This window comes from Pyrus communis, chromosome 14 (genome assembly GCF_041283825.1).
Source record: "Pyrus communis isolate YQ-2024b chromosome 14, ASM4128382v1, whole genome shotgun sequence".
Taxonomy (NCBI): domain Eukaryota; kingdom Viridiplantae; phylum Streptophyta; class Magnoliopsida; order Rosales; family Rosaceae; genus Pyrus; species Pyrus communis.
The window spans coordinates 13,066,589-13,091,798 of NC_142578.1; the positions used below are offsets into that span (position 1 = coordinate 13,066,589).

The 25,210-nt window shown below is 37.7% G+C and overlaps 2 protein-coding genes across 6 annotated transcripts; one reads left to right on the plus strand and one right to left on the minus strand.

The window, feature by feature from the left end:
- Positions 1–11,495: 11,495 nt before the first annotated feature.
- On the plus strand, positions 11,496–13,247 carry LOC137712209 (protein CHUP1, chloroplastic). Its single transcript, XM_068451326.2, is given in 6 exon segments — positions 11,496–11,965; positions 11,967–12,494; positions 12,599–12,625; positions 12,628–12,726; positions 12,728–12,762; positions 12,764–13,247. Coding segments are annotated over 6 exon segments (1,293 nt in total). The 5' UTR covers positions 11,496–11,677; the 3' UTR covers positions 13,080–13,247.
- Positions 13,248–14,829: 1,582 nt separating this feature from the next.
- UPL7 (ubiquitin-protein ligase 7) lies at positions 14,830–24,634 on the minus strand. Of its 5 annotated transcripts, none has more exons than XR_015955613.1 (15): positions 24,379–24,531; positions 24,134–24,256; positions 23,654–23,897; positions 22,984–23,576; positions 20,804–21,793; positions 20,376–20,710; positions 19,580–19,858; positions 19,227–19,469; positions 18,562–18,732; positions 18,355–18,447; positions 17,427–17,534; positions 16,862–16,978; positions 16,688–16,777; positions 16,420–16,516; positions 14,830–15,171 (listed from the first exon to the last, which is right to left on the minus strand). XR_015955613.1 is itself a non-coding variant. In XM_068451857.2 (15 exons), exons 1-14 carry the CDS (start codon positions 24,400–24,402, stop codon positions 16,433–16,435), a joined length of 3,504 nt encoding a protein of 1,167 aa, XP_068307958.2. In that variant the 5' UTR covers positions 24,403–24,634; the 3' UTR covers positions 14,830–15,196; positions 16,420–16,432. The 5 variants fall into 5 exon arrangements, 3 of the variants coding, with proteins under 3 accessions (XP_068307958.2, XP_068307960.2, XP_068307959.2); XR_011065238.2 differs by having other exon boundaries at positions 14,830–15,196; XM_068451857.2 differs by having other exon boundaries at positions 14,830–15,196; positions 19,217–19,469; positions 24,379–24,634.
- Positions 24,635–25,210: the final 576 nt, after the last annotated feature.

The following is a 25,210-nucleotide window of genomic DNA, read 5'->3' on the forward strand; positions in this document are numbered from 1 at the left end:
CTTCTGAAACGTCGTCTTCGACAGTGATTTGGTGAAGAGGTCGGCCAAATTGTCTACGAATTTCCGTGACTTCAATCTTCTGATGCTCTTATTGTTGATGTGAAAAGAAAAACTTCAGTGCAATGTGCTTGGTGTTGTCTCTTTTGATGTAACCCTTCTTCAGTTGTTCGATGCAAGCTGCTTGTCTTCAAAGATCGTCGTCGGGACATCAACGGCGGGATAAAGATCACAGGAACTTCGAATATGGCCCACTACTGCTCTCAACCAAAAGCATTCCCAAGTTGCTTCATGTAAGACGAGAATTTCAGCATGGTTAGACGAAGTGCCAGCTAAGGTCTGTTTAGTTGACTTCCAAGAGATTGCAATGCCTCCAACGGTAAAGACATAACTCGTTTGAGAGCGCGCCTTGTGAGGATCAGATAAGTATCCTGCGTCGGTATAACCAACAAGGTGATAATCGACTCAAGGAGCAGAAGGTGTGGCACCGTTCGAGGATTCGTAGGAATAGAACAAACCCAAATCTGTAGTACCCTTAAGGTAACCGAAGATGTCTTTCATGCCAGTCCAATGTCTGCGTGTTAATGCATTACTATATCTTGTCAAAAGATTGACAGTGAAGGAGATGTCGGGTCTCGTGCATTGATCTAAGTACAATAAAGCGCCTATTGCACTTAGATAAGAAACTTCAGCCTCCAAAATCTCTTCATCATCCTGCTTCGGACGGAAAAGATCTCGTTTTGCATCTAGCGAACAAACGACTATAAAAGTACTCGAAGGCTTCGCTTTATCCTCATTAAAGCGACGCAACACCTTCTGGGTGTAGTTCGATTGATGTACTAGGATTCATCCGAACAATGCTATATCTCGAGAACGAAATACTAATACCACTACCTCTACCACTACCTTCTAGTTTAGCTACATTGATCAAAACCCACACTCGTAATTAATATAGTATTAATACCAAAATGATTAAATATAAAATTTAAGTAATCAAATTAACAAAAGTTTAGTTTTTTTTCTATAAATGTGCACATACCAGGAGGATGCATTTTGAAGCCGAGGAACAGCAAGTAAATGAAAAAAATAAAAAAAATAAAAAAAAGGCTATAAAGAGAAAAGCCTAGAACCAAAATTTGTTCCTGGAGATTCGACCAAGCTTTTTCCTTTGCGAACAAGGCGAGTGCTGTGCTCACTTAGATACTTCGATAACGCTCCGATTATACCTCCCCTCATCTCCTCCGGCAACATCGATTCGCCGTCATCGTCTATGGAATTGTTTTCATGGCGAGTTTGGAAAGGATGAAATTGAATGACCGTTTCATCGTTCTGAAAGGAGATCAATGGAAGGGATGAAATGGAAATGATAAAATAACCATCTTAGTCTTACCTGTGAGACCCACCTGCAAGCTACTAATGGAGGAATGATAGAAGTTTTAATTTCGGGTATAAATCCTAATAGACTTTGACCACATGGGTTTAAATCCGAATTTTTTTTACCACAGGGGCTATCTTCCGAATACCTTATGACCACAAAAACTATTTATCCAATTAGGCCTTTAGTAAAAGTAAATATGATAGTTGCATACTTGCATTATAAGAAGAAGAAGCAGAAGCTAAAAGCCTAAAATTAGTATGTTCAGAAAATATATAATGTGGAACAAAATAGAATGATTAATTAATGCCATTCTACTACTGATTTGGGATTTCACATGTGGAAGTTTACCAAATAAATATATCTAAGAACTAGTTATCCTAGAAAATTTAAAAAAAAATGAAAAACAACTCCTTTGTTGCAGTCCTATTGGAATAGGAATGTGATTATGTAAATTCTAGTAGATATGGGAATGTATCTTATATTCTTATTAGGAGTAGATTACCTATTAAATGTTGTAATCCTAAAGGGTAAGGAATTAACCTTCCCTACTACTATAAATAAAGGCACAATGGAGTGGAATAACACACACCCACAATTACACATCTCTCTCTTTCTCTCTACTATTGCCGCACCTTTCTCTCTCTCTATGGCCTCCATAATTGTTCAATAAATTATGCCTACAACACGTTATCAGCACGCTCTTGACGCTGCGCTAACAAGAGAGTTTGATCTTCAATCAGGGGAGTATTACGTTTTAATCATTCTTATTATGATTAATTTATTATTTTATTGAATTGATCTACATGCTATTGATTCAATTTATTTTTTCTTTGTTGAACGTGATACAACGCATTGAAGATGCAATTCCGGCTTTCCAAGAATGATCTTCTACAAATTCAAAGGCTTTTGTTGTTTTCTGCCAATCAAGTACGCTTAAAATAAAGTAAGATATTTGAAACAACCATGAAGCATGAAAACATTCCCCATGATGCATGAACCCCCTATACTAATATTTTCCTTCCGATATATATATATATATATGTTCATATATATATATATATTTGTTTCATGCATCGCACAATTAAATTGTTATGTGGAATATGTGAGTCAAAGTATCAAATTAAATTAGAAGCAATTCTAGGGTTTAAGAAACCCTACATATGTCGAAAAAAAATTGGGAATGATATGGCACCACCCCTTGTGGCACAAACTGGGCGGGAGCCCTCTGGGCTTTGATGCATTCACATGGACCTTGACAGCAACCTTACTGCGAGCAGATGGTAACCCCAGGCCTTCGGCCTGGTTAGGATGACTCAGGCCCGTAGCCCATATTCATCAAGGAAGCTTGCAACTTTCCTTTTTGGACCTTCATATGCTCTCGGCCCATGCTAGCAAGCTATCATGCTTGCTGGGCCCTTGTCCCGTGCACCACTGGACTGCAAATAGCAAGCCCGCGCCACATGTTGGGTCATCCTTATAGCCCAATTTGATGCCAGCCATTCAGTTGGGCTTCCCGTGCATTATCAAGCCAGCAAACTTGCTAGGCCTTGCTCCCATGCCTACCCCCTTGGTCCAAAACACCAACCTTAATGGCTAGGCTTATACCCCTTGACCAGTGGCTTGCAGCCCACATCCAAGGCCCCTTTTGGGCCCTGCCTTTCACTCAAGGCACCCAACCCGAGCCCAAATATTTTTTGGGGCTATATTTTTTACCCGATAATATTATTCTAATATTATTTAGCTTCTACAATCGACCAAGTATGACTCGATTTATTGAATTAATTAAAAGTGACTTACAGTCCATTAATCTGATAATGAATCCAAAATTATTGACCTGAAGATCACTTTTGGATATTAATGATTCAATAATTTATTTTTATACTTTGAACCGTTAACATACTTTCGTAGTAACGAAGCTCTCACACTTAAGTTCCCGAATAATCTCAAATCCACTTCACTTAGTTGTATATTGCATTCTGTGTTTCTTGCAGGAACCTCTATTTTATGAACTAAACGTTCATAATCTAAATTGAAAATGTAGTTTCAAATTTAGTGCCTTTAAAACCCAAAATTTTCGTAAAACAATACACCCATGAAAACCCGAATTTTTCATGAAAATCATGTCTTAGAACCCGAATGTTCTAACTTTGATGCTTATAGATGATTTATTCCCATAGCACCAATCACAATCTTATTCCATCCAATTCAATGGATTGTCGAACTATCACAAGTTCAATTTCCTAGATTTGGATGTTTCTATTAGAAACAACTTTATGTGGGTACAAGACGTGAATCTCCACTTGACCATCAAGAAGCTGAGAAACCATTGTAGCCAACAATGGCAAGGAAGAGCTGAATAAGCCTCCGCCATGATATTCATTCGAAGACTTGTGCCCGAAGCATTACAAATGGAAATACCTCATGAACAAGGATTCCATGGCTCTTTGGCTCGCTTATATGGACAATTTAATCATGAAAGACATTGCCTGAAGCACACCATGATTACATCCATAAATGAGTACAATTCTGAAGTTTATAAATTCGATCGAATTTTGACTAGAGAATATTTTTCTCGTCCTTCATGTTTCTAACTCGCCCCTTAAGCAGTAGTGTAGAAAGAGGAAGTTTACCAGATTCTCGGATCTGATTACTACCACAAATGTGAGAGAAAGGTATGGACCCAGTTCGACTGGAGTCTACCAAATGGCTCGACCCATTTCGATCAAAGCCTAACCGAATGGTGATGCACTGCTTTGGCAGGGATACACCGAATGGCATACTCTCTCACAATCCAATATGGCATTATGCCCGAGCGTTCCTTGGTACCTAAGACCTAAAACTTCAAGAATAAAGGATAGTATTCCCAAACCTTAACCCTGCAGAATCTACTTCCATCTTGATGAAATAGATCATTGGTTATGCACTTGTTCGTGCCCCTACCAATGTTGTTAAGGAGTACCATTCTAGTAGTCAATATGTGAGACTAATTTTGCTCCACCAAGCATCTTTGGAAGAGCAGAATTTTGACATGGATGGCCTTGTTGGCCGAATCCACCCTAGTAACTTTGGTTTACTTTGTGAACATTTTTCCATGTTCTTGGATTCAAGTTTGGTGTATGTTTGACTTATGGATAATCTTATTGATATTGTCCTCGAATATGAGTTAATTGAATCATGTTTCTTAATACATGTGACCAATTCAATTAAACATGTGATTAGGTAGGAATGAAAGCTAGTTGCCTGGATAAATGCGTACTACGCACACTAACTTTACACCTAAATCACATCTCTAACAATGACTTCAGTTCTATCCAACCTGATTAAGAGCATTGGCACACTCCTCGTTGTATGAATGGAACTGCATAACCATTTAAGGGACCTTAAATTCTCCCTGACGTTGAGTTTTTAAGGATATTCGAGATGACAATGATCATAAATGAAACCACTGAAGAAAATAGAGTGAAATATCTTTGCAACACCTCCAAAAAGGAGCATGAAGCTTTGATTTGGGGCCAATGGGTTGTCTTCCAACTGGGAATACACCACATGTGGCCACCTAGAGCCTGGTGATTGAGTAGTGTACTTGCTTTGGCACGACCTTTTAAGACACTTAGGTCGAACAATGATACTACAACTCATCTCCTTATCTGAAGTAAGGATATTGTGCCTACAAGCACACTTTGCCAAGCATGCTCATTAAGGAAATTGATTTTCTATATCATTCCTCGCAAAGATACGACACGACTCTCTTTTCACAATAGATTCAAGGGAATATATGTGGACTAATCCAACCAAAATGCGGACCATATAAATACTTATAGTTTTGGTTGATGAATTGACAAACTAGTCACATGTTTGTCCAAACACATTACTGCTAAACCTCCTGGCCGATTAAAAGTTCACCACCCTACTTATCCCTTAAGGTACAGGAAACTAGATAATGTCGTAGAGTTTATATCGACGATTTTTTATAAAGTATTGCATGTATTTTGGGTTTATAATTGAACATTAAAATCTCATGTTCACCCCAAATAGCCTCGCCTAGCAATCATAAAGCGCAAATTTAAATGATCGCCTGAATTTTGGTAAAAGTGCCTAGTTTTCGGTTTCTGCCTAGGACTATGCAATCCTTATACGCAATTATGTTGGTCCGCCCTAAGGCCCATTGCCACCCAACCTATATGACGTTACAGTTGGTTACCAGGTACGAACCTGACGATTTTCGTATTTACTCATTTGGGTGTGCATTCCATGTGCCAAGTTGTGCAGCCGCAACGTACCAACATGGGTCCTTAAATAAGGATGTGTATCTTTTATCAATCATGATTCACCTTCACACTAGCTCTCTTAGAGCCCTTGCACGCGATCTCTTTACCGCTTATTTAAGGGTTGTCACTTTAAAGAGACAGTCTTCCCGCCGCTAGAGGGAGATAAGAACGTCAATGCTCCTGGAGAACGGCACAAATTTGCATGGACTTTTCCACTATGTCTCATCTCAATCCCCATACCGCACAAGTGTGATAAGCAAGGGCGATGAATTCTAATTTTCAGAATGTTGCTCCAGACGCATTTCTCTGATCTAGCTAAAGTGACGAGATCATATACTAGCTGCAAACATGCCTGCAAGGATAGACATACTTAACAGACGTCGAGTCAACATCCCTAGAGGATGTGCCGCCTCTATTGGATGATCTAGACGCCCTTGTTGGACAGTCCGGTACACCGGCGGATAGCCAATCAATCTGTCTTGGCCTGGAACATGACATATCATTCGGTTCGTAGGATTTACTTCCCTAGAAGAAGAAGACACAACACAACAATGAATCTAAACTCGATCGTTGTCTTAAATCATTTCTATCTCATGAGATTAATCCGGTTTACTCCTGAGACTTGAAGTTCTTGGTCCAGTATACTAGTTTGGATGAGCTAAATGGAATTGAAATGAGATTATCATCGATGATATTTTCACTTATATGGTAGCTACCGATATAAATGAAAAGTGACGATATTGAACCCTGTTCCGTTGATTAAGTGGCAACGTAGAACTGATTAGACAACTGAAATTACAATCCAGGTCAAATTTCTTACCAAAGTGTGTATTGGACCTGTTGTTCCTACACTGCCCAAGGTAACCCTGTGTGTTACAAGTGGGAAAGGAAACGTTATGAGATGAATGAAATAGTGCGATATGATGCACGTCTTACGGCCCAAGGTTTCTCTCAAAACGTCATGTGATTGATAGCAACATTATGATATGTGGTTAGTGTTTTCTCCATAGGGAGATTCACATGTAAGTTCCCAAAAAATTACATGGACTGGTTCAAATAGTTCCAAAACCACGAAACACCCTGTTAACTCGTTTTGAGACGTTCACTTACAATCCGACAGATGTGGTATACCCATCTAAGTGATTATTTGATCAGTCAGGGATATGAATTATGCCTTTGCGTGTTAAACTATGAAGTCTTATTCCGAATTGCTAGAGTTATAATTTATGTCGTTAACACGAATCTTACTAAGACTCCGAAAGAGCTTGAGAAAACTGCCTCACACTTGAAGATGGAATTTGAATTAAGGATTTTAGAAAAACTCGTTTATGCCTTGACCTGAAGGTCAAGCGTTATTCTGACGGTACCTTGGTCTACCAGTCGAACTACACCCCGAATGTGTTACTTTTGAGTATACCTTTGATCGTCCATACATTATATGAAAATGAGACCCTTGAAGAGTTTATGGACAAAATTCCATATCTAAAGTTCAACTTTGCGCTTCGTTGTACTTAGCTCATTGTATTTAGACAGGACATCTCCTTCCCTATTGATCTTGGTAAAGATGCAGTACCACACTTACACGCAACCACTGAATTGGTATTAAAGATGCACCCTGAAGGTACTACGAGGGAAAATCCCAACGCATCTCAAGCGGATCCAACCCCCTGATCCTCGAAATGATGTTTGCCTTGTCGTTATACTAACGCAGGTTACTTATCAAACCTGCACAAGGCAAAATCCTCAAATGGTTATGTCTTTACCGTTAGGGATATCGCAATACCTTGGAGGTCCGCGATATGACCTTAGTTGCGAAATCTTCAAATCGTTCCAAGACTTACCTCATTTCACCACGCCACCAGTGAGACATGGTTAAGAGTTCTTGTTGAGCATATTCGAAGTACTTGCTGTGTTTTCATCCATCGTTGAGTCCCAACGGCGATCCATGAAGACTATGCCGCATGTATCCACCCGACCAAGACATGATACATCAACAAAGTCAACGCCAAAACATATTACGTCTACATCTACATCAGCAGAGTATTAGGAGATTGAAATCATGCAAGCCGATCCCAGACAACCTTGCTGACCTCTACACAATGTCACTGCCGAAGTCAACCTTCTAGAAGCTTGTCCGAGGAATTGGTATGCCTAACTATCATATGCAATGCTTGTAGTTCTCATTAGGAAGTTATGTCAAACTCAGGAGGAGTATCCAAAAGTATACTCACTTGATCTTAATGCACTATTTTTCCCTACGATTAGAAGCATTTTTCCCATAAGGTTTTTCCTACCTAACTAGGTTTTAACGAGGCACCCATCCTGGGCTGATCATAGCCTTGAGAGCTCTTCTACTTGCATCCAAAAGACGTATAATTTTGACTTAATGCAACTTCTCGCTTTTCTCCTTAATCTATGGGTTTTTCTCCCACCTTGGGTTTTACCATAGCAAAGGTTATGTGAGTTTTACTTTTTATGCATTCTTCAATTGATTTGAGACTCACATTCGCTCATTGTGCCGACGACTTCATCAATTGTACTTGCTTCATCACTGAAAACCTGATGCGTCATTTACTTGAGTATTTACACACTCAAGAAGGAGTGTTGCAATCCTATTGGAATAGAAATGTGATTGTGTAAATTCTAGTAGATATGGGAATGTATTTTATATTTTATTAGGAGTAGATTACCTATTAAATGTTGTAATCCTAAAAGGTAAGGAATTAACCTTCCCTACAAATTATAAATAAAGGCACAATGAGGTGGAATAACACACACCCACAATTACACATCTCTCTCTTTCTCTCTACTATTGCCGCACCTTTCTCTCTCTCTATGGCCGCCATAATTGTTCAGTAAATTATGCCTACAACATCCTTCACATTTTTCTTCATTGATTATTTGATTTTTTTTTTTCATAAAAAATTAATATAAATCCACTTTGATTAAATTAACAATGTGAGTTAAAAGTTAAAACTACTCAGAATAAAACTACAATAGAAAGTTGAGAAAGTTGATCTTACAAAATGAAAGAATTTTCATATTCATGCATGGATGCAAAAGGAAAAGAAACAACAAAAGGAAATTCAATTTCAAGTCTATAACTGAAAAGTGCTTCCCCTCCGCACCCTCCACCCCACCCCACCACAAACAAAAAATAAATAAAAAATAAAAAGGGAAATTCAATTCATAACTTAGTTCTAAAATTGTATAAATTTCAAAAAAATGAAAGTAACTAGACATTTTCCTTTTCTTCTTAATATTTGACTTGCATTTCCACTTCTGCACCCAATTTCGTATCTCTGCCCTAGCAGTTCAGATGAATTTAATATGGTGTAGCATTTTCACATTCATGCATGTGACTTCAACCAAACAAAAACACCGAAATAGGGACATAGATAAAAGAAAATACTGACAATTGTCAAATGTATGGGAATTATTTACAGGAAAATCAACAATTGTAGAGTTCAAATTTGAACACTGACTATTTCTTAAACTAAACACATGTACTATCATTATTTCTTAAACTTTAACACTGATTATTTCTAATACTAAACACGAGTATTATTACTATTTCTTAAACTGAACACCGACTATTTTTAGAAATGAACACAGGTACTATCATTATTTCTTACATTGAAAATTGGTACTATCACTATTTCTAAACTAAACACCAACTTTTTAGAACTAAACACTGACTATTCTTAAACTGACTGGTATTATCACTATTTCTTAAACTAAACATTGACTATTTCTTAAAATAAACACTAGCCCTATCACTATTTCTTAATTTGAACATTAACTATTTCTTAAACTGAGCAATCATTATTTTTCTAACCGAACACTAGTACTATCACTATTTCCTAGTGAACACCCTAACCCCACAAGCAGGTAGCAAATCTCTAGTTTGGGGCTCCAATTTGTAGCACTTCCTTTTGTTTTGTGAGGTTTTTTAGCCATCATCATGTGCAAGAAATCTCAAACCAACCAACTTCCCATTTTCAATTCATAACAATCCAAATCTAGTAACGAGTAATGTCAAATTCATGACAGTCAACTCTCATCACTCCATTCTAATGTAAGCAGAAACAAAATTTCCACCCAAAGTCTCATATTCCACCGCAATAAAACTTACATGCAAGCTTCAAATTAAGTCCAGATATGTCGAACTATTGCTATTGGTATATGAAAATATTGAAACAACGACACTGTGGCGTCACAATTACGTGTAAAGCTTACATCGTTCCCAATTAAAAATTTAATTTGGTGACCTAATTCAACAATGTTCCCACAATTAACAAAGACAGTGACCCAAATGTACTTTTGTTGTGTATCAGGATGCTCAAAAGATAACTGAAGCCAATTTTAACCGTCACAATGCTTAAAGAAAAAGCGAAAATAATGCATGAAATGCCACTTTACCCTATTTTTCACTTTGCACCCCAGTAGATAAATCTTAGAGACGCAACACAAGAGATAAGAGTAAACTGACCTGAAAGGTTTCGAGAACATCCAAATGAGCAATACTAATCTTCATATAAAATTTAATGCAAAAACTACAATAACAAAATTGGTTTGGATTTATCAAGGAACAAACATGAAGATCAAAAGGAGTGATATCGAATGCTTTAGGTAAAAACAGTTTGGACAAGGCTCCCAATATTTTCTTTTTTTTTTTTATTTGAGTAACATTCTCAATAATTATGAATAAGATCCTAGAACACCTCTTTTTGGTTCCGAAAAAGATTTTTTGTTCGATGTCTGCTATCAAGGCAAACTGAAGAAAACAGACAATCCTTACATATGCCGTTAGGCTGACAAGCCAGAGGAAGAAGGTAGCAGTATCCAGCTGCAATTTTCACCGCAGGTACATTCTCAAGTGCTCCCAACAAGGGATGGGGCTCAACATCAGTTGGCTCGGTTAGGTGGCCGAGTTTGCCATCGTTGCCCCAAGAAAATGTATACATCCTGCCCTCTCTTGGCAACACAGCCATGAAGAAATTTGTAATTGCAGCTTGTACCACAAATATGTCTTATAAAGACTCAACCAACTGCGGAGTAGTAACCTAAAACATCTAGACCGACCATGCGAATCCGCATTTCCTTGATAGCAAAAAGCCAACGAGATTTTTCTTAAGAACCTGAAATTTCATCAAAAAAAACACATACAAAATCCTTGCCCGACCTAAAATTCTCCTAAAGATCTGAAATTTCATCAAAATCCAAACCTAAAAGCTACTAATCAAATTAAAATAAAAAAAACATTCAGACCTAAAATTTCATACAAAAATGAGGACCTAAGAGCTACTAATCCAAAAAGAATCAGATGCATATATCTAAATTGAAAACCAGATCCGCTTATTGATTTGACGAAGAAGAAGATTGGCAGATGGCTTGATGAAATGAGAAACTTACATGCATGAGAGAGAAACCAGTATGAGATCTGTACACCTTTTGCTCTCTCCGTCTGAAGCGAAAATGGAGAACATAACCAGGCCAAGCTGACGTTAGCGGTAAAATTGGAAGCTTGATAAACTATTTTGTATGGTTATTTTATCTAAAATATAAAAATATAAAAATTTTGTACTCGTTATTTTATCTAAAATATAAAAATAGTTTTCCAAAACATTACCAAACATGCTATTGTATTGCAAAAGTAACTTGTTGAAGGGCATTCAGCTTTACACAAAAGTTCCCAGTTTGGAATTCCGTCGCGCCCTATATCATTCGTATCCCAAAAGGAAAAAAAGAAACGTGTGAATTCATAAAAATAATACTATAAAAGGAGTTAGCTTCCAAATCCCAACTCCACCAAGAAAGTGGTATCAAAGTGAGATAAAGGGCTCTGAGCTTCTGATAGGCAACAGAAACCCCCCTCCACCTCTCTTTACAGAAAGCTAAACCCAAACACAAGAAGCAACGCCTTAACATTCAAGAAACTAATCAAGTTTTCGTTGTCATTTCATATCGGGATATCGGGATCGGAATTTGATCATCCAACAGCCTATCACAAACATCAAATTGGTTTTGCAAGATGGAGAGCTCAACATCGAAGGTAGATATCATCATGAAGCCAGTGCTTCTTAAAGCTGGAATTCCTTTACCTTTGTCAGTGGTTGGTTTCATCTGTGCCAAGATTGTGGCTAATCCAAGTGTTAATCCGCAAGGGTCTTCATTAGAAACTGATGATCAGGTGTGTTCCCTAGAGATCAATTTTCCAAAGTTTAGATACGAGGATGGTTTACATAGTTTCAGCTCTACTTGTATGCATTCAACGAAATGCTTGGAGATCCAAGATAATAAACGTGAATTGGAACAAGAGATTTCGCGCGCTGAGAATCCGACTTGATGAGCTTTAGAAAAGAGAATCTGAGTTAGAGATGCAATTTATACGCTACTGTGACTTGAAAGAGCAAGAATTTGTTCTTATGGAGTTTTCGAATATGTTGCTATTGGTAATGGCTCTTGTTGAGTTCTTGGAGAGAGAAGCTTCATCGAGGGAGGTTGAGAACCAAAGGCTTGAGAAATTCGTTGGAGGATGTTTGAGAACTTTGGAGCAAATGGAGTATTGGGAATCAGAAAATGGATTGCTTCAAAGGAAGGTAAAGAAACTTTTGAGGAAAGTAAAACGGCAATCTTGCCTAATACACGAACAAGACTCGAAGCTTGATGCTAGGGAAGCAAAACTTTTGGGAATTCATGGTGCACTAGAAACAAAGACAAAGGTTATCAAGAAACCGGAGAATGAAACTGGGGAGTTGAGAGTGCTTTTGGAGCAATTGCAAGATGAGAAAAATGGGCTCTTGGCAAAGCTTGGGTTGGCAGAAAAATCGACTTCTTCAGTCTCCAAGGTGAAATCACTCTTCTATAAAAGTAATAGAAATCATTGTATTAGAAAAAATGCATTAGAGATCACATTGATAGTCTAACCATTTTAAGGTATCCCATAACGCAGATTGAAGAACGGATCCAAATCGAGGACTATACACTACAGGCCTCAAAAAGGAGTTGAAGAATTTGAAAAAGGATCGTGCATCTAAAATCAAGGAATTGATTTACTTGAGGTGGATCTATACATGCTTAAAGGCACAAGTTGATGAGAAATCAAGCGCGACAAGAACAATAGGCTCAAGAGTCTGGAAACAGGTTTTGAAGGAAGCTCAGAAGCTGGAAATTGTGGGATGGAGCATGAATTGACTAGCATGGTTGTGGAGCACAATAAACCTTGCTTTGGAAATGTGAGGAGTAATCAGGAGCGTTCGAAAAGACGGAAGTTATTCTGCAGGCTTAAAAGATGGGTGGAAAGGAATGAGAAGGGAAGAGGAAGGCTGGATGAAAAAGAAACGCATGACGAAGTCAAGTGTTTTGGAAGACATTCTGTTTCAGATTATGCAGAGAAGCATCACATTGCAAGGAGATCTTGCTCAAGTGCATGAACCAAGGTTCTAAAAAAAGTTAGTGCTAGTCGAACAGCAGACTGAGACCTAGCGCCTAGACAACTAGGCGGATATAACTAATTTATTATATATTGAAAATATGAGGAACAAACATATAATGAGTGTTTATCCAAGTATTCAACAAATCTCTTACTTTTTATTGAAAAATTAAAATGCAATATGAAAGTTATTAACTTTCTGTCTAAATGAAAGTCGAGACCTAGGCAGGTTTAAGCGGGTTAGACGGGCGCCTATGCGTGCTAGATGGACGCCTAAGTGGGTTTAGGTGCACTTTCTTAATTTTCAAATGCCTAGAGACTAATAGGGGCCGTGGCCTACCTAATGTGTAAACGGGACCTAAGCAGAGATTTTTAGAACAATGGCATGAACACACAATATTTGACCTTAAATTCACATAAAAGATGTCTCAAATAAAGCCAATTCCTCCTTGAACTGAAATCAGTAACTAGTAAATTGAACTGAATGGCTGATTATCTATGATTCAAATGAAATCTTTCTAAAAGCTGCTTTAGTTATAAATCTCAATAACCAAATATTCTGTACAAATATTTAAGAAATGAGAAGGAAAAAAATTTAATAATTATAAGTAAAACAACAGGTGGAAATCACATACTTTTAGAGAATTAGAGTACCTTGGTTTAACCAGAATATCACGAATGACTAATGTCTGTATAGAATCCCTTCAAATATGGAAGTTTAAAATCCACGTCTGAAGGGGATTCCTTACAGACATTTTCTCTCAAAGTTATTGGGCGTTTGTAGGTTACAGGCTGCAACTAGCGAAGACACTGGAAAAGAAAAAAGGTTGGTTGAGATTAAAATAAAAATATATGATCATTGTTATTTGATATTGCAATGCCATTCCTTGACAAGGTCCATTTAGTCCATGAGCTGCTTTTCAATAAAGAAACATTACAAATTATATCACTTCATTGTACAATATATTTTTAGCGTCTATCTACTTATATTATGACACGTAACAGTTTATGTTTTGAGCACTGGAAAATCTCTCGATAATTTAGAGAGTAAAATCCTCTAAAAATAACAACCGAAATTATATTCTGTCAATAATCTTTTTCCTTAAGATTTCTTAAGTTTTTTATGCTTCAATCAAATCATTTGTCCCTTCTCAAAACAAACCCACAAATTGGACCTAGTCATAGCACTTTCACTGCAACAGGCTAACAAATAGGACAAATTGCATAACCTCCAAACACATTTCCTTACCAGAAAATGGCAGCTTTGTACCGCTTTTTAAACTCGAGAGCAACTTCCATGAAATGAGGTGCATACCTCTTCTTCCTCTCTCTCTTCATGCGATCACACGAGAAGGAAGGAGAGAGCGAGATAGGAAGCAGGGGGGATATATACACCCCTGTATATAGGTATGTTCTTCCAATTCTCAAACATTCTCATTGAACATATTCCACTTTCATTCAGGTCACTTCACACTCAGATTATTCATACTAGTTTCTTTTTTATTCGAGGGAGAAGTGCTTTTTCTAGACTTCTGCAACTTCCCATAGAAGTGCTTTTTCTAAATAAAACATCAATATTATTTGCACATAACAGTCAGTATCAAACCTGGTCAGATCTCTAGCTACTCGTTTTGTCCATGATCCCCGAAAAAAGAAGAAATAATCACATTACTCAATGATGTTTGCTGACCAAATCTAAATGTATGTGAAACAGAACTGATTTAAATGCATAGTGATCATATAGATTTAGATTTGCATCAGAACCGAATTCAATTATGTTTCATATAGCAAATTGTACATCAGTCTCTGTTTCTTCAAATACACTCATGACATATGCAGCACACTGACAGAATTTGTATGCACTTGAGGCACGAAGTGTTGAGTCACAAACTTACCACCAACTGGGTGTTGGCCAGCAGCAGTCACCTTGTTTGGCTCCCGAACTAACGAGTGCATCCCAAGGTTAAACCAAGATGCCATTTTTTTAAACAATAAGCTAAACAACACATCTCAAGATTTGAAGAACAGGCTTCCATGCCTCAAGCTTGTGGTCTTCAATATCTTCCAGCCTCTTCTGGATATAATTGCGAATCCTGGTGATAATGGTAAGGAACCTCGCTGTTGAATAGTTAACCGTTCAATAAAATAAAATCTATATTAGTTAAATAAAAGAATTCTTTTTTTTTTTTTCGACAACCAATCAATAAAATAAAAACTATATTAGTTACAAAATTTCATTGTCAAGAAAAATTTAAGTATGTTAATCAATGTTTAATTTTTGACATTTTACTGAAGACAAAGTCCCCTCCCCTCCCACCTAAATTGTTGCTTAAGAACAAAGGTAGTTCTAGATAGCAAATGTATTAACAACGAAGGGAAAAATCTCAGCCTCCTCTTTGAAGTCTTGTAAAATATATTTCCTCTATCACAAATCCATTCCCTCTTTAACTTAACATACATATTCAGCATTCACAAAACAAGACTGCTACATGAATACAGTAAAAAATCTGTTTGATGCTAAGAGTAGTGAATTTCTAATACTTCTGTGATGTATTCATGCAACAGGGTTCGAGTAGAGAAGAGCTTGTTGTGGAACAGGTATATTAAAGACCCCTGTGCTTTGCAACTCTAGGTCCGTAGGAACATGTACCAATGTGACTGGTTATGTGTTTTGGGATGGATTCCATCCCTCTGAAGCCACCAACGAGGTCTTAGCTGGAGATCTACTTCAACAAGGTTTTGACCTCATATCTTGAATCTATTTCCAAAGCGGCATAATCTAATACTACCGCACTCTCTTTGTCTTTTAGATATGTTATATGATAATATTTTAGCACTTAGTCCTTTGCTTTTCATGTAAGAGTGACGGATGATGTCCTCTGCGAAATTTCAGGTGTTTTGATCTTTAGTGCTAATAAGGTGATGCCCGGATCTGTAAATGGGCTCTAAGTTAGTCCCATGCATGAACCTGAAGCTACGTAACTGATGCTTTCTCAGTGATTTGCCAAATCATTTTTATACATGAAAAGGAAAAATCAAAACTTTTAAGGCAATCAGTGCGTGAAGTTACCATCTTATTAGATAATTTAAAGTATTTTTCTTCCCTTTCTAATATCTTCTATCTTCTGTCCGGAATGATTAATGTGTACAAGAATATGAGGTTATGGGTTATTCTTTTCCATTGTTCAGTATGACCTATCAGTAATAGTTTTACGGCTTTAAAAATCCGTACAATCAATGACAATCAAAATTCACCTAATTTTAGTATGTAACTGGTGAGCAATACTGTTAGTACAAGATAGGATTAAGGGTTCAGTAAGGCAAGACAAAAAAAGTATTACCTGAAGGGGAATCTCAAGAAAGTTCAAATCCTGCATTGGAACTGATTGCATATAGAAGTTTGTCTCTCAAAGTGTTTGGACGTTTGTAAGTTGGAAGCTGCAGGCATCACATTGAATGAAAAAACAAGAGTTATTTGTAGCCAAAAAGAAATGAGCATAATTGGCCTGCAGATATAAGTGGTAGTCTGGTCGCATTTCTGAACTGTGTCTTTTGCAATGTTTATTGATAAATATACGGGGATAGGGGGTATTTCTCCCTTTATTGTACCTTCAGAGTATTGTAGCAAGTCGAGGCTGATGGAAGCCTCTCAACATCCTGTCCTCTCATTGTTGCCCAAAGAGGGATATCACATGCAACCTATATAAGAACAAACTTTTGAGTTAGTTTGATAAATTGATTGTATATACTTCATACATAGATGTAGATGATCAATTAAGATACCTTATGAATTGTAAAAGTAGGCTGCAGGTGTTTGAATCCAAGTAACGGAGCTCGAGAACAACTGGTTACGAATTTCAGAAGCATACAACGTTCTTTAGGTTCAAATCCTTCCATTACCTGTGATAATGGTATGAAGAAACTCAATAAAACATAAAAGGATCGTAAGCATCCCAAGGAAAAAATAGGCATGTATAAGATAAGATACAATACAAATACCACAATAAAATATGACAAACGAATACTAGGACTGCTCATCATTAAAAATCAGATAATGATGAAAGTTAGATTGCTTCTCTTCTGATAGTCAGACATGAATCATTGCACTCAGATGTTGGGAAGAGAGAGAGCATAATATGTTTATATGAGCATATGGGCTCTTGAATGTGTAACAGATAATAGGCCACAAATATGGAACTCCATAGTGATTCAGTGAGGAACAAAAAAAGGGAATGTGTACTTTACAAGAATCATTTTGGAGAAACCACTAGTGTACTTTCTTAAAATAGGAAAACCTAATTCTACAAATTTATATAGGCTCATTCAACCTCTAAAGATGAGTCAATACCTCCCAAAAGATTTTAATAGTCCGGCTCCCCTCAGAGTAACCACCAGTATACTTTGTGTTCTTCCTTAAATCATCAACGTCAATGTCATGGTTTCCACCCGAAAGCAACTGCATATAGTAATTATAGATCAGTCTTTGACACCAACCGGACTCGTGCGCATGAAAGTTCAGCAACCTTAAAAGGAAATGTAATTTTGAGGACCGAATACTGGACCGTAATGAACAATTACTGTCACTATGAACAAATTTAGATGGTGAAAAGATTAAAGTAGAAAACTTTGGCCCACCCAGAAAATCTGAGGATAAAATAGCTCCATACAAGGATCCTGTAGTTAAAGCGACTCTTATATTTTAATTCCCCTGGTCCCTATTGTTAGATTTCAACATTTTTCTTCTTACCAACTAGCTCTTGGTTATTGGTTTCTCTTCCCAATGTTGGAAGAGGTCATAAGTTCTAATCCCCTTTTTCCCGATTGATCAACAATTAAAACTTTTTTCCCCTGCAATTTCGGTTCAAGTAAGGAACAATTCTGCTAATATTGATATTCTTTACCAATTGTCACCTTATCAGTCGGCTACCTAAACCAAAGACAGAACAAAGTAAGACCGAGAAAGAATGATAGTGCTTATTTATGTTTTTACTTTTCTATTTTGGAATGAAAGAAAAAAGGGACTACTACTTGATCTTACAAGTTTAAGATGATCAATATATTAAGCATAAGACTAATTGGCACATTAGGTTACGAGAGATGCATATCTTATATGAATTCATCCATAAAAAATGCACCCAGCCGTCATACATTAACATTCACTAGAATTACAAGCAGACCCATCCATTCAGGGACTTACCTGATTAAATTCACCTGCATTAAATGGTACATTAACATTCACTAGAATTACAAGCAGACCCATCCATTCAGGGACTTACCTGATTAAATTCACCTGCATTAAATAGTTTTAGCCAGGATGGTGATATGACATCAGCTAACCCTCTATTGAACGCATTTGAGAAAGGAAAAATCTGCAATTCAACATTAAAATGAGGTAATTTTTCTCACCAATAATGTAATAATAATTCTTTCAAAAATCTTCAAAAGATATATTTTCATTAGTTGAACCAGAATGAAATAAAAACCTGTCGGTTAAGCTTATAATCGGCAATTCCATGAATGTACTGCATTCTGTTCTTGTTTGTCACAGTAACATCCTTTCCACCAGGCTTAAGCTCAATGATATGCCGTTTCCCAAATGATTCTTCAGTTACCGTAAAATCAAGACAGAGTTCCTCCACATCTCCATCGTAGTGCTGCAATAACCACACAACTAAAGATCAAAATCTTTCAAGAAATAAAATACGTGGCGAAGCATTTCAATAAACGTAAGACAAACTTAATTCAGAATGGGGGCTTCCAGATACCAGATACCCATTGCTTTATCTCAAAGAGTTCGGACAAAGCAACCAAAAACATCTTATTTCAAATAGTTTGGGTTGCAATGCAACCACATGGACCCTCTGAAGTAAACAATTAGTAGTCCTGGCATCATGTAGCCTTTTTCTGTTGGATAATTTTCATATATCCCCTTAAAGGGCAAGGCACATTAGTTCCTTACTTTCGCATCCAAGTTTTATCTCTTAAATCGTCTATGATAAATCCTGAAGAATCTTACTATTTTATCTTAAAACGTATTACATGAATTCAATTTAGTTAAATTATCACCAAAATATTGACCGATGGTTGAGAAAGTAAATGAGAAAGGAAACAAAGACAAACAACAAATACAAAGTTTACCTTCACATACATGAGATTCTTGTAAAGTTCTGGATCCAGTGTTGACAGTTCATCAAGAAAGCTATACCGACCTAACAGCTTTTGTACAAAAACATGTGAAAAGGAGTAGTCTAGCAAAATTCCTTCATAAAGAGCTTTGCCAACAACTCTTCCAAGGAATTCAATCATCTGGATACCATTCTCTAGGAACCTTGCAGACACGTTAGGGATTAGAAGTCCGTCTGATGTTGAGGTTTGGGAGAATAGCCCATAACTGCAATTTGGAAAGATGAGGTTAGAAAACTGACTTAAAAATATGCTGCTAACCATGTAAGAAAGCCAAATTTGTAATTGATTTTTATCTTTACAAACTCTGAAACTTACTCGGGAGAAAAGGCTGCTTTTGATATATCAGTCAAAAACTCTTTGGATAATCCACCATAGTCCAGGCCAGCCTCCGGAAGGCCACATTCACTGACAAATGAAACATGGATTGATGATTTTAACCTTGAACCCAGGGAATTTAATTGCCGCAATCCATCTTCAACAATATGACCACGGCGAACTACTATTTCAACTGATCGTGAACCAGGTCCAGCAACTTCACCAGCCATTTTTCTAGAGGCTTTGTCCATCTTGATAAACTCTCTAAACATCTCAACTCTGCCAGGATAATAAATATAGAATAATTTAGAGCAGAGGTCTTTTAAGATTTTCAAAACCAAAGTTAAAATAATGTCAAAGGTAAAACTAAAAAAAAAGTAAGTAGTGAGAAACATAATTCGATATCCTCATACTTAGTGAAGAATTATATGAATAATGAAGAATCAGCGTTGAACAAGCCCTACCAACCCACCCACCCACCTACCAGTGCTCACTCAACCTCACAAGCCAGAGTAGCCACATATGCATATCGCATTGGACATGCAAACATATAGAAACCAAACCTTCAGGTCAACACACTTGTTCAACCCCAAGGCATATGACACAAGGTCGACAACTACCAGTGGAAAAAGCCAATAACAGGTCCTTTAAAGGCCACAAAATGGGGTTTCAACAACCAAGAAAAACAAGATTTCTCCAAAGTTATGAAAGAACACAAAGGCAGCCAAACAATACAGAAGAAACAACTTTGAACTATGCAATCCTTGATTTTTCGGTTTGTCAACTATTTCCGTACCTTTCTTCAAATGGAAATACATGTGGAGTTGTAGTTATAACAGAGCCTATACTTGGGGCAACCGGAGCATCATCTGACCCTACATTTGCTGAGAAAAATTCACGAGTTCTGGCAGCTACAGCACTTGGAGGGCGGTTCTTTCTAGCAGGTGCAAGCCACAAAATAGGAGGGCAAAACCGGTGCCTGCAATCCCTTTCATACATTAAATGCAAGCATCTGATTGCAGATTCCATAAGTGGTCTACCCTGCTGTCCAATAGTTTGAGAAAATCCATTATAAACTAATGTATTGATAACAGATGCAATTTTCCGTTGTTGCTCCAGTGTGAATGGCACCTATTAAAATGCTCATATGATCAGAACTGAAAAATCCAAAAAAATCAACAGAAAATAGAAAATAAGAAGTAAAAAAACCTAAAACTGTTTTACCTGTTTCTCGTAAAACTCTATGTCATCAAGAATCAAAAGCAGGTGTGAATAGCTTGCACAGAAAAGATGAAGCATACATGACATGTCTCTTGAGATACCTTGAGGGCCATGCCTCATAGGTTCTATATCCCAAACGTCAGATGAATCCTCATGAACAGATCTAGGCTTAGGTTGACCATCACTCAAATTCGTACAATCAACGCCTGCTTGTGACTTGCCAGTAATTTTATGAAGAACAGTGACCCACTTATTAAATCCATCATTGTTGGTGTGTTTTTGTTTTCTCTCAAAACCCTTATCTTTTTCTACACCACCAGAATTTTTACTGATACAATCATAACGATCAGGACCAGTGTGACAATCCCCAGGGTAAAGGTAAGTTTCCAAGGCTCTCCATAGATTCTCAAGAAACCCAGGAGTAAATGATAGCATGTTAAGGACAGGCAACGACCCAACTGCAGGGCTCAAGCATGAAAATATTCTGATCATGTAAGAATATAAATGCACAACATCTAGCAGTTCCAACTTCCCTAAACTTTCCCATTTTTTTGGTGTCAGAATCTCAGACCCTTGAATATCACCAACTTTGTTCATTGTTGCCAAAAGATCTGTAAGATGCCACTGCTGGGAAATAGGCCTAAACATATCCAAGTACATCTCAAAGGACCCCGTCTCACCCTCACATAAAACTGTATTGGACTTCTCATGTGTTCCAGCATCACTTTGGAGATCCTGGTTATCCTTGACACAGTCAACATTCTCAAGCCTAGACAATAAGTTTTCTGCAAGAGTGTTAACAGCAGAGACATATGATACAAAATCCAAATCATGACTGAACCCTCCAGGATCAATGGAATCATTCTCTGTCCCTGCTGCAAGGCACATAATGTTTGCAAGAGCCCAACCAACTGGGGGAATCACCTTGGGAAGAAAATGAACCTTTGACTGATCCACATCTAACATCTCTTTTAATATTTTCTCTTTCAAAATCTGCCATCACCTGAAAAAGCTTGATCAGTCCCACATGTCTGAATTACAGGACATATAAGTTATATTTGAAAGTAAAAAAAAAGAACTTGGGTTTAAACCACTTATATACTGACAAATACGATGATGAAATTTTTGAAAAAAATCACATAAAATAGACAGACAGATAGATGGGTGCATGCAATTTATGTAGAATGAACAAAACACGGCACGAATAAATTACATGATTAATAGTTCTGCTCATTAATTACCCAAGTCGACAACTTCAAAATAAAATAAATGAAAAAAATGCCTCCAATGGAGAAATGTTCTGAGTCATAGCTACTAGTAACTCCAAGGTACCATACACAATATGTTTACTGTTTACATTTACCTCTTATAAGTGTCAACAAAGTATTGAGCCATTAATAAAATTAATTCCCAATCCAAAATAATTGGTTGTATTATTTTCAGAAGAAGAAAAATGCTCTCTCCAAAATCTTAATAAGATCAGGGAGGAAACTGTACCAATGGTCCCCCAACTTTAATCCAATTGGAGTAATGGCCCTCAACTAAAAGTCTATGACCATTGGTCCCTTAACTCATAAAAACGTGCAACTATGGTCCTTTCGTCAACTTTGTTAGATCGTCAAAATGAGCCACGTGCCACGCACGTGAGGCTGAATCAAGGGGCAAATATGGAAAACCAAATGTGAAAAATTGCAGCAATGGTCCCTCAACTTTAACCCAATTGGAGAAATGGTCAATGGTCCCTCAACTCTATCCCAATTGTAGCAATGGTCTTTCCAAAATAACTCATTTTGACGGAATTCTAACGAAGTTGACGAAAAGGACCATAGCTGCACGTTTTGATGAGTTAAGGGACCAATGGTCATGGATTTTTAGTTAAGGGACCATTGCTCCAATTGGATTAAAGTAGAGGGACCTTTTCTACAATTTGTCAATGTATTGATTGCAATAGATCCCTTTTACATGGCAAAAAGATAGAGATAGATAAGCTTTCAATTTGAAATATCAGGTTATGGTTGGAATTATGCAGCAGTTGCTCATAAGTTATACATAGATCGTATAAGATTCAACACGAAGAATACTGATAAATCTACTTAAGCATATATTCTAATGAGTGTACATTAAAGGGAGTACCTCACTGAAAAGAATTTACACTTATTAGGTTCAAATTTAATAAGCCTTACCAGTAATGTCTGGAAACAAGGTGAGAAAATGGACTTGTGCCTCATAGCAGATATAAGCACAGCTGGAAGGCGTTGAGTAAGACAAGGAATTGTAAGTAGAAACACGCAGTACTTCTCAGCAACATAATGGACATCCAATATGCCAGGGCCATCTGAATCAAACTTTGCTAGATGAAATGGCCTGAGAGCTAAAGTTATTGTACTTGCAGTAATCAGAAAACTATCATCTCTTTGTATATTACTGCTTATCCGTGAAGATCCCGGAGGATCCAACGTGCTAATGTATCTTCTAATGGCTAAGTAGAGACCACTTTCACCACCACCCATAAATCGAACTAAATCCTTCACTGCTGCATCTGCACTCAGCCAGTCAAGCTCAGCAACGCTCTTCCATCCTTTGAGATCAGTTAAGACAACAACAAAACGCATTGCTAGGGAGGTGAGAGCAACAAAATCTTGACCCCGTGCATGGGACGTGTCACACTCAGAAAGAACAAACATGCAGAGAGAAATCAGCTTCCTTGACTGATAACTCCAGACTCTTCTTTCTTCAAGAGTGCCAATTGCCAGGGAACAATAGTTCTTCTTTGAATCTAGACACGGAAAATGAAATCAACCCAACAGTTAAAACACACCAAGAAAACTTTTCAATTGTCAAAAAGAAGCATACCAGTAGAATTCACACTTTCCAGTAGAATCTGAAAGCAAGTCTTCATAGAGCACATTTCGGCGGTTTGAATGCTCCTATGCCGAGTACATAAACAAGTAACAAATAAAAGAAAAGGCCTCACTACATTGCTGGAAATCCATGTTGCAGAGAAGGCTAACTTAGTATACCGGTCCACTACGTTCTCCCACTCTTCTCGAAACTCCAACGCAGCAATCTTCGCCACCCTGTAGCGCCTCCACACTCTCTGAAAACACAAAATTAAACATAAACAACAAACTGCCTTTTATATCCCTCACTACAGAATCTAAACTCTCCTCCTTTTTATCATTTTTTTTTTTTTTTTGCATTTTGCTTCTTGCTCGCATAAAATTCGCTTACTTTAGGCCGAAAATCAACACCCAAAGACAGAAATTTCAAATTTTATTCATCAAAAAACAGAAAAGAAACTTTAAAAAAAAATGAACAAAAACAAAAGCACACCTGAATGAAGAGAGCAGCAGCCGTGGCCCGTCGGGCGTACTGACGGAGCTCTCGTTCCTGAGAGACCTTCTCGAGCAGCGCGTCTCTGGTAATCTCCTTGGCGCTCGCTCCTCTCAACGAAACCTGAGCAATCCGGTCGCCATTTTCGAATCAAAATTTCAAATTTCTGAGAAATGTAATCGCAATTTTCGATTGACTGGAAAAACAGAAATTGAATTTGGGGTTGAATAATTAATTTGTAATACCTGATGTTTGCCTGGCTTGTCCATGGACGTCGTCGGAGCTCGGCGACGCTTCAATCGAGAGCTTTTTCTTCGATCTCTTTGGGTTATCGTCAACGACGACTATCTTTCGCGACCGTTTTTAACCTGGGGCTTTCCCCTTTGTTTTGTTACTTTACTTTTTATCGCGTCGTGCACTTTCGTTTTTATCCTAGACGCGCCAAAGCGCGCGTAAATCCCAACATTTATTTATTTTTTTGGAAATTGGGAAATTCATTACCTGGGCAAAGAAGCCAAACATAACATGGAGAGCCTACAACGAGGCAAGCAGACAGCAAAGCAAAAGAAAAACAACGGATAGTAGAGGGAGTTACAAGGAAGACGCCATAGCCAAGCTATCGCGTCGCCCCCTCCACTGCCCCTATTACATTACGGAGGACAGGGTAAATTATCATTTTGAAGCACAAAAACTAACCAAGATGGGGGTCTGTTGACCCAGGAAACATCGCGCATCTCTGCACACCGCTACAATGCCAACGAGTCCGCCGCCATGTTGGCTGATCTTGAAATCCAATACCAGCGATGGTCCTAGAAAGACCCCCTAACCATTTAGCTTTCACTAAGGAAGGGTAGGCCTCCCATCTACCATTCTCAAGCAAATCTAAAAGAGAACAAATGGATTCATAGGAATCAGATTCAACAATAACCTTGCGAAGCCCTATTGCCACACCAAACTCACAACCTTTGAGGATGGTCACGGCTTCAGCTGCACCCACACACGGAGAGCCCGAATGGCATGCATGATCATTGCCACGAAAGAGCCCCCAGCATCCCGCAAAACAATCACCACAAAATC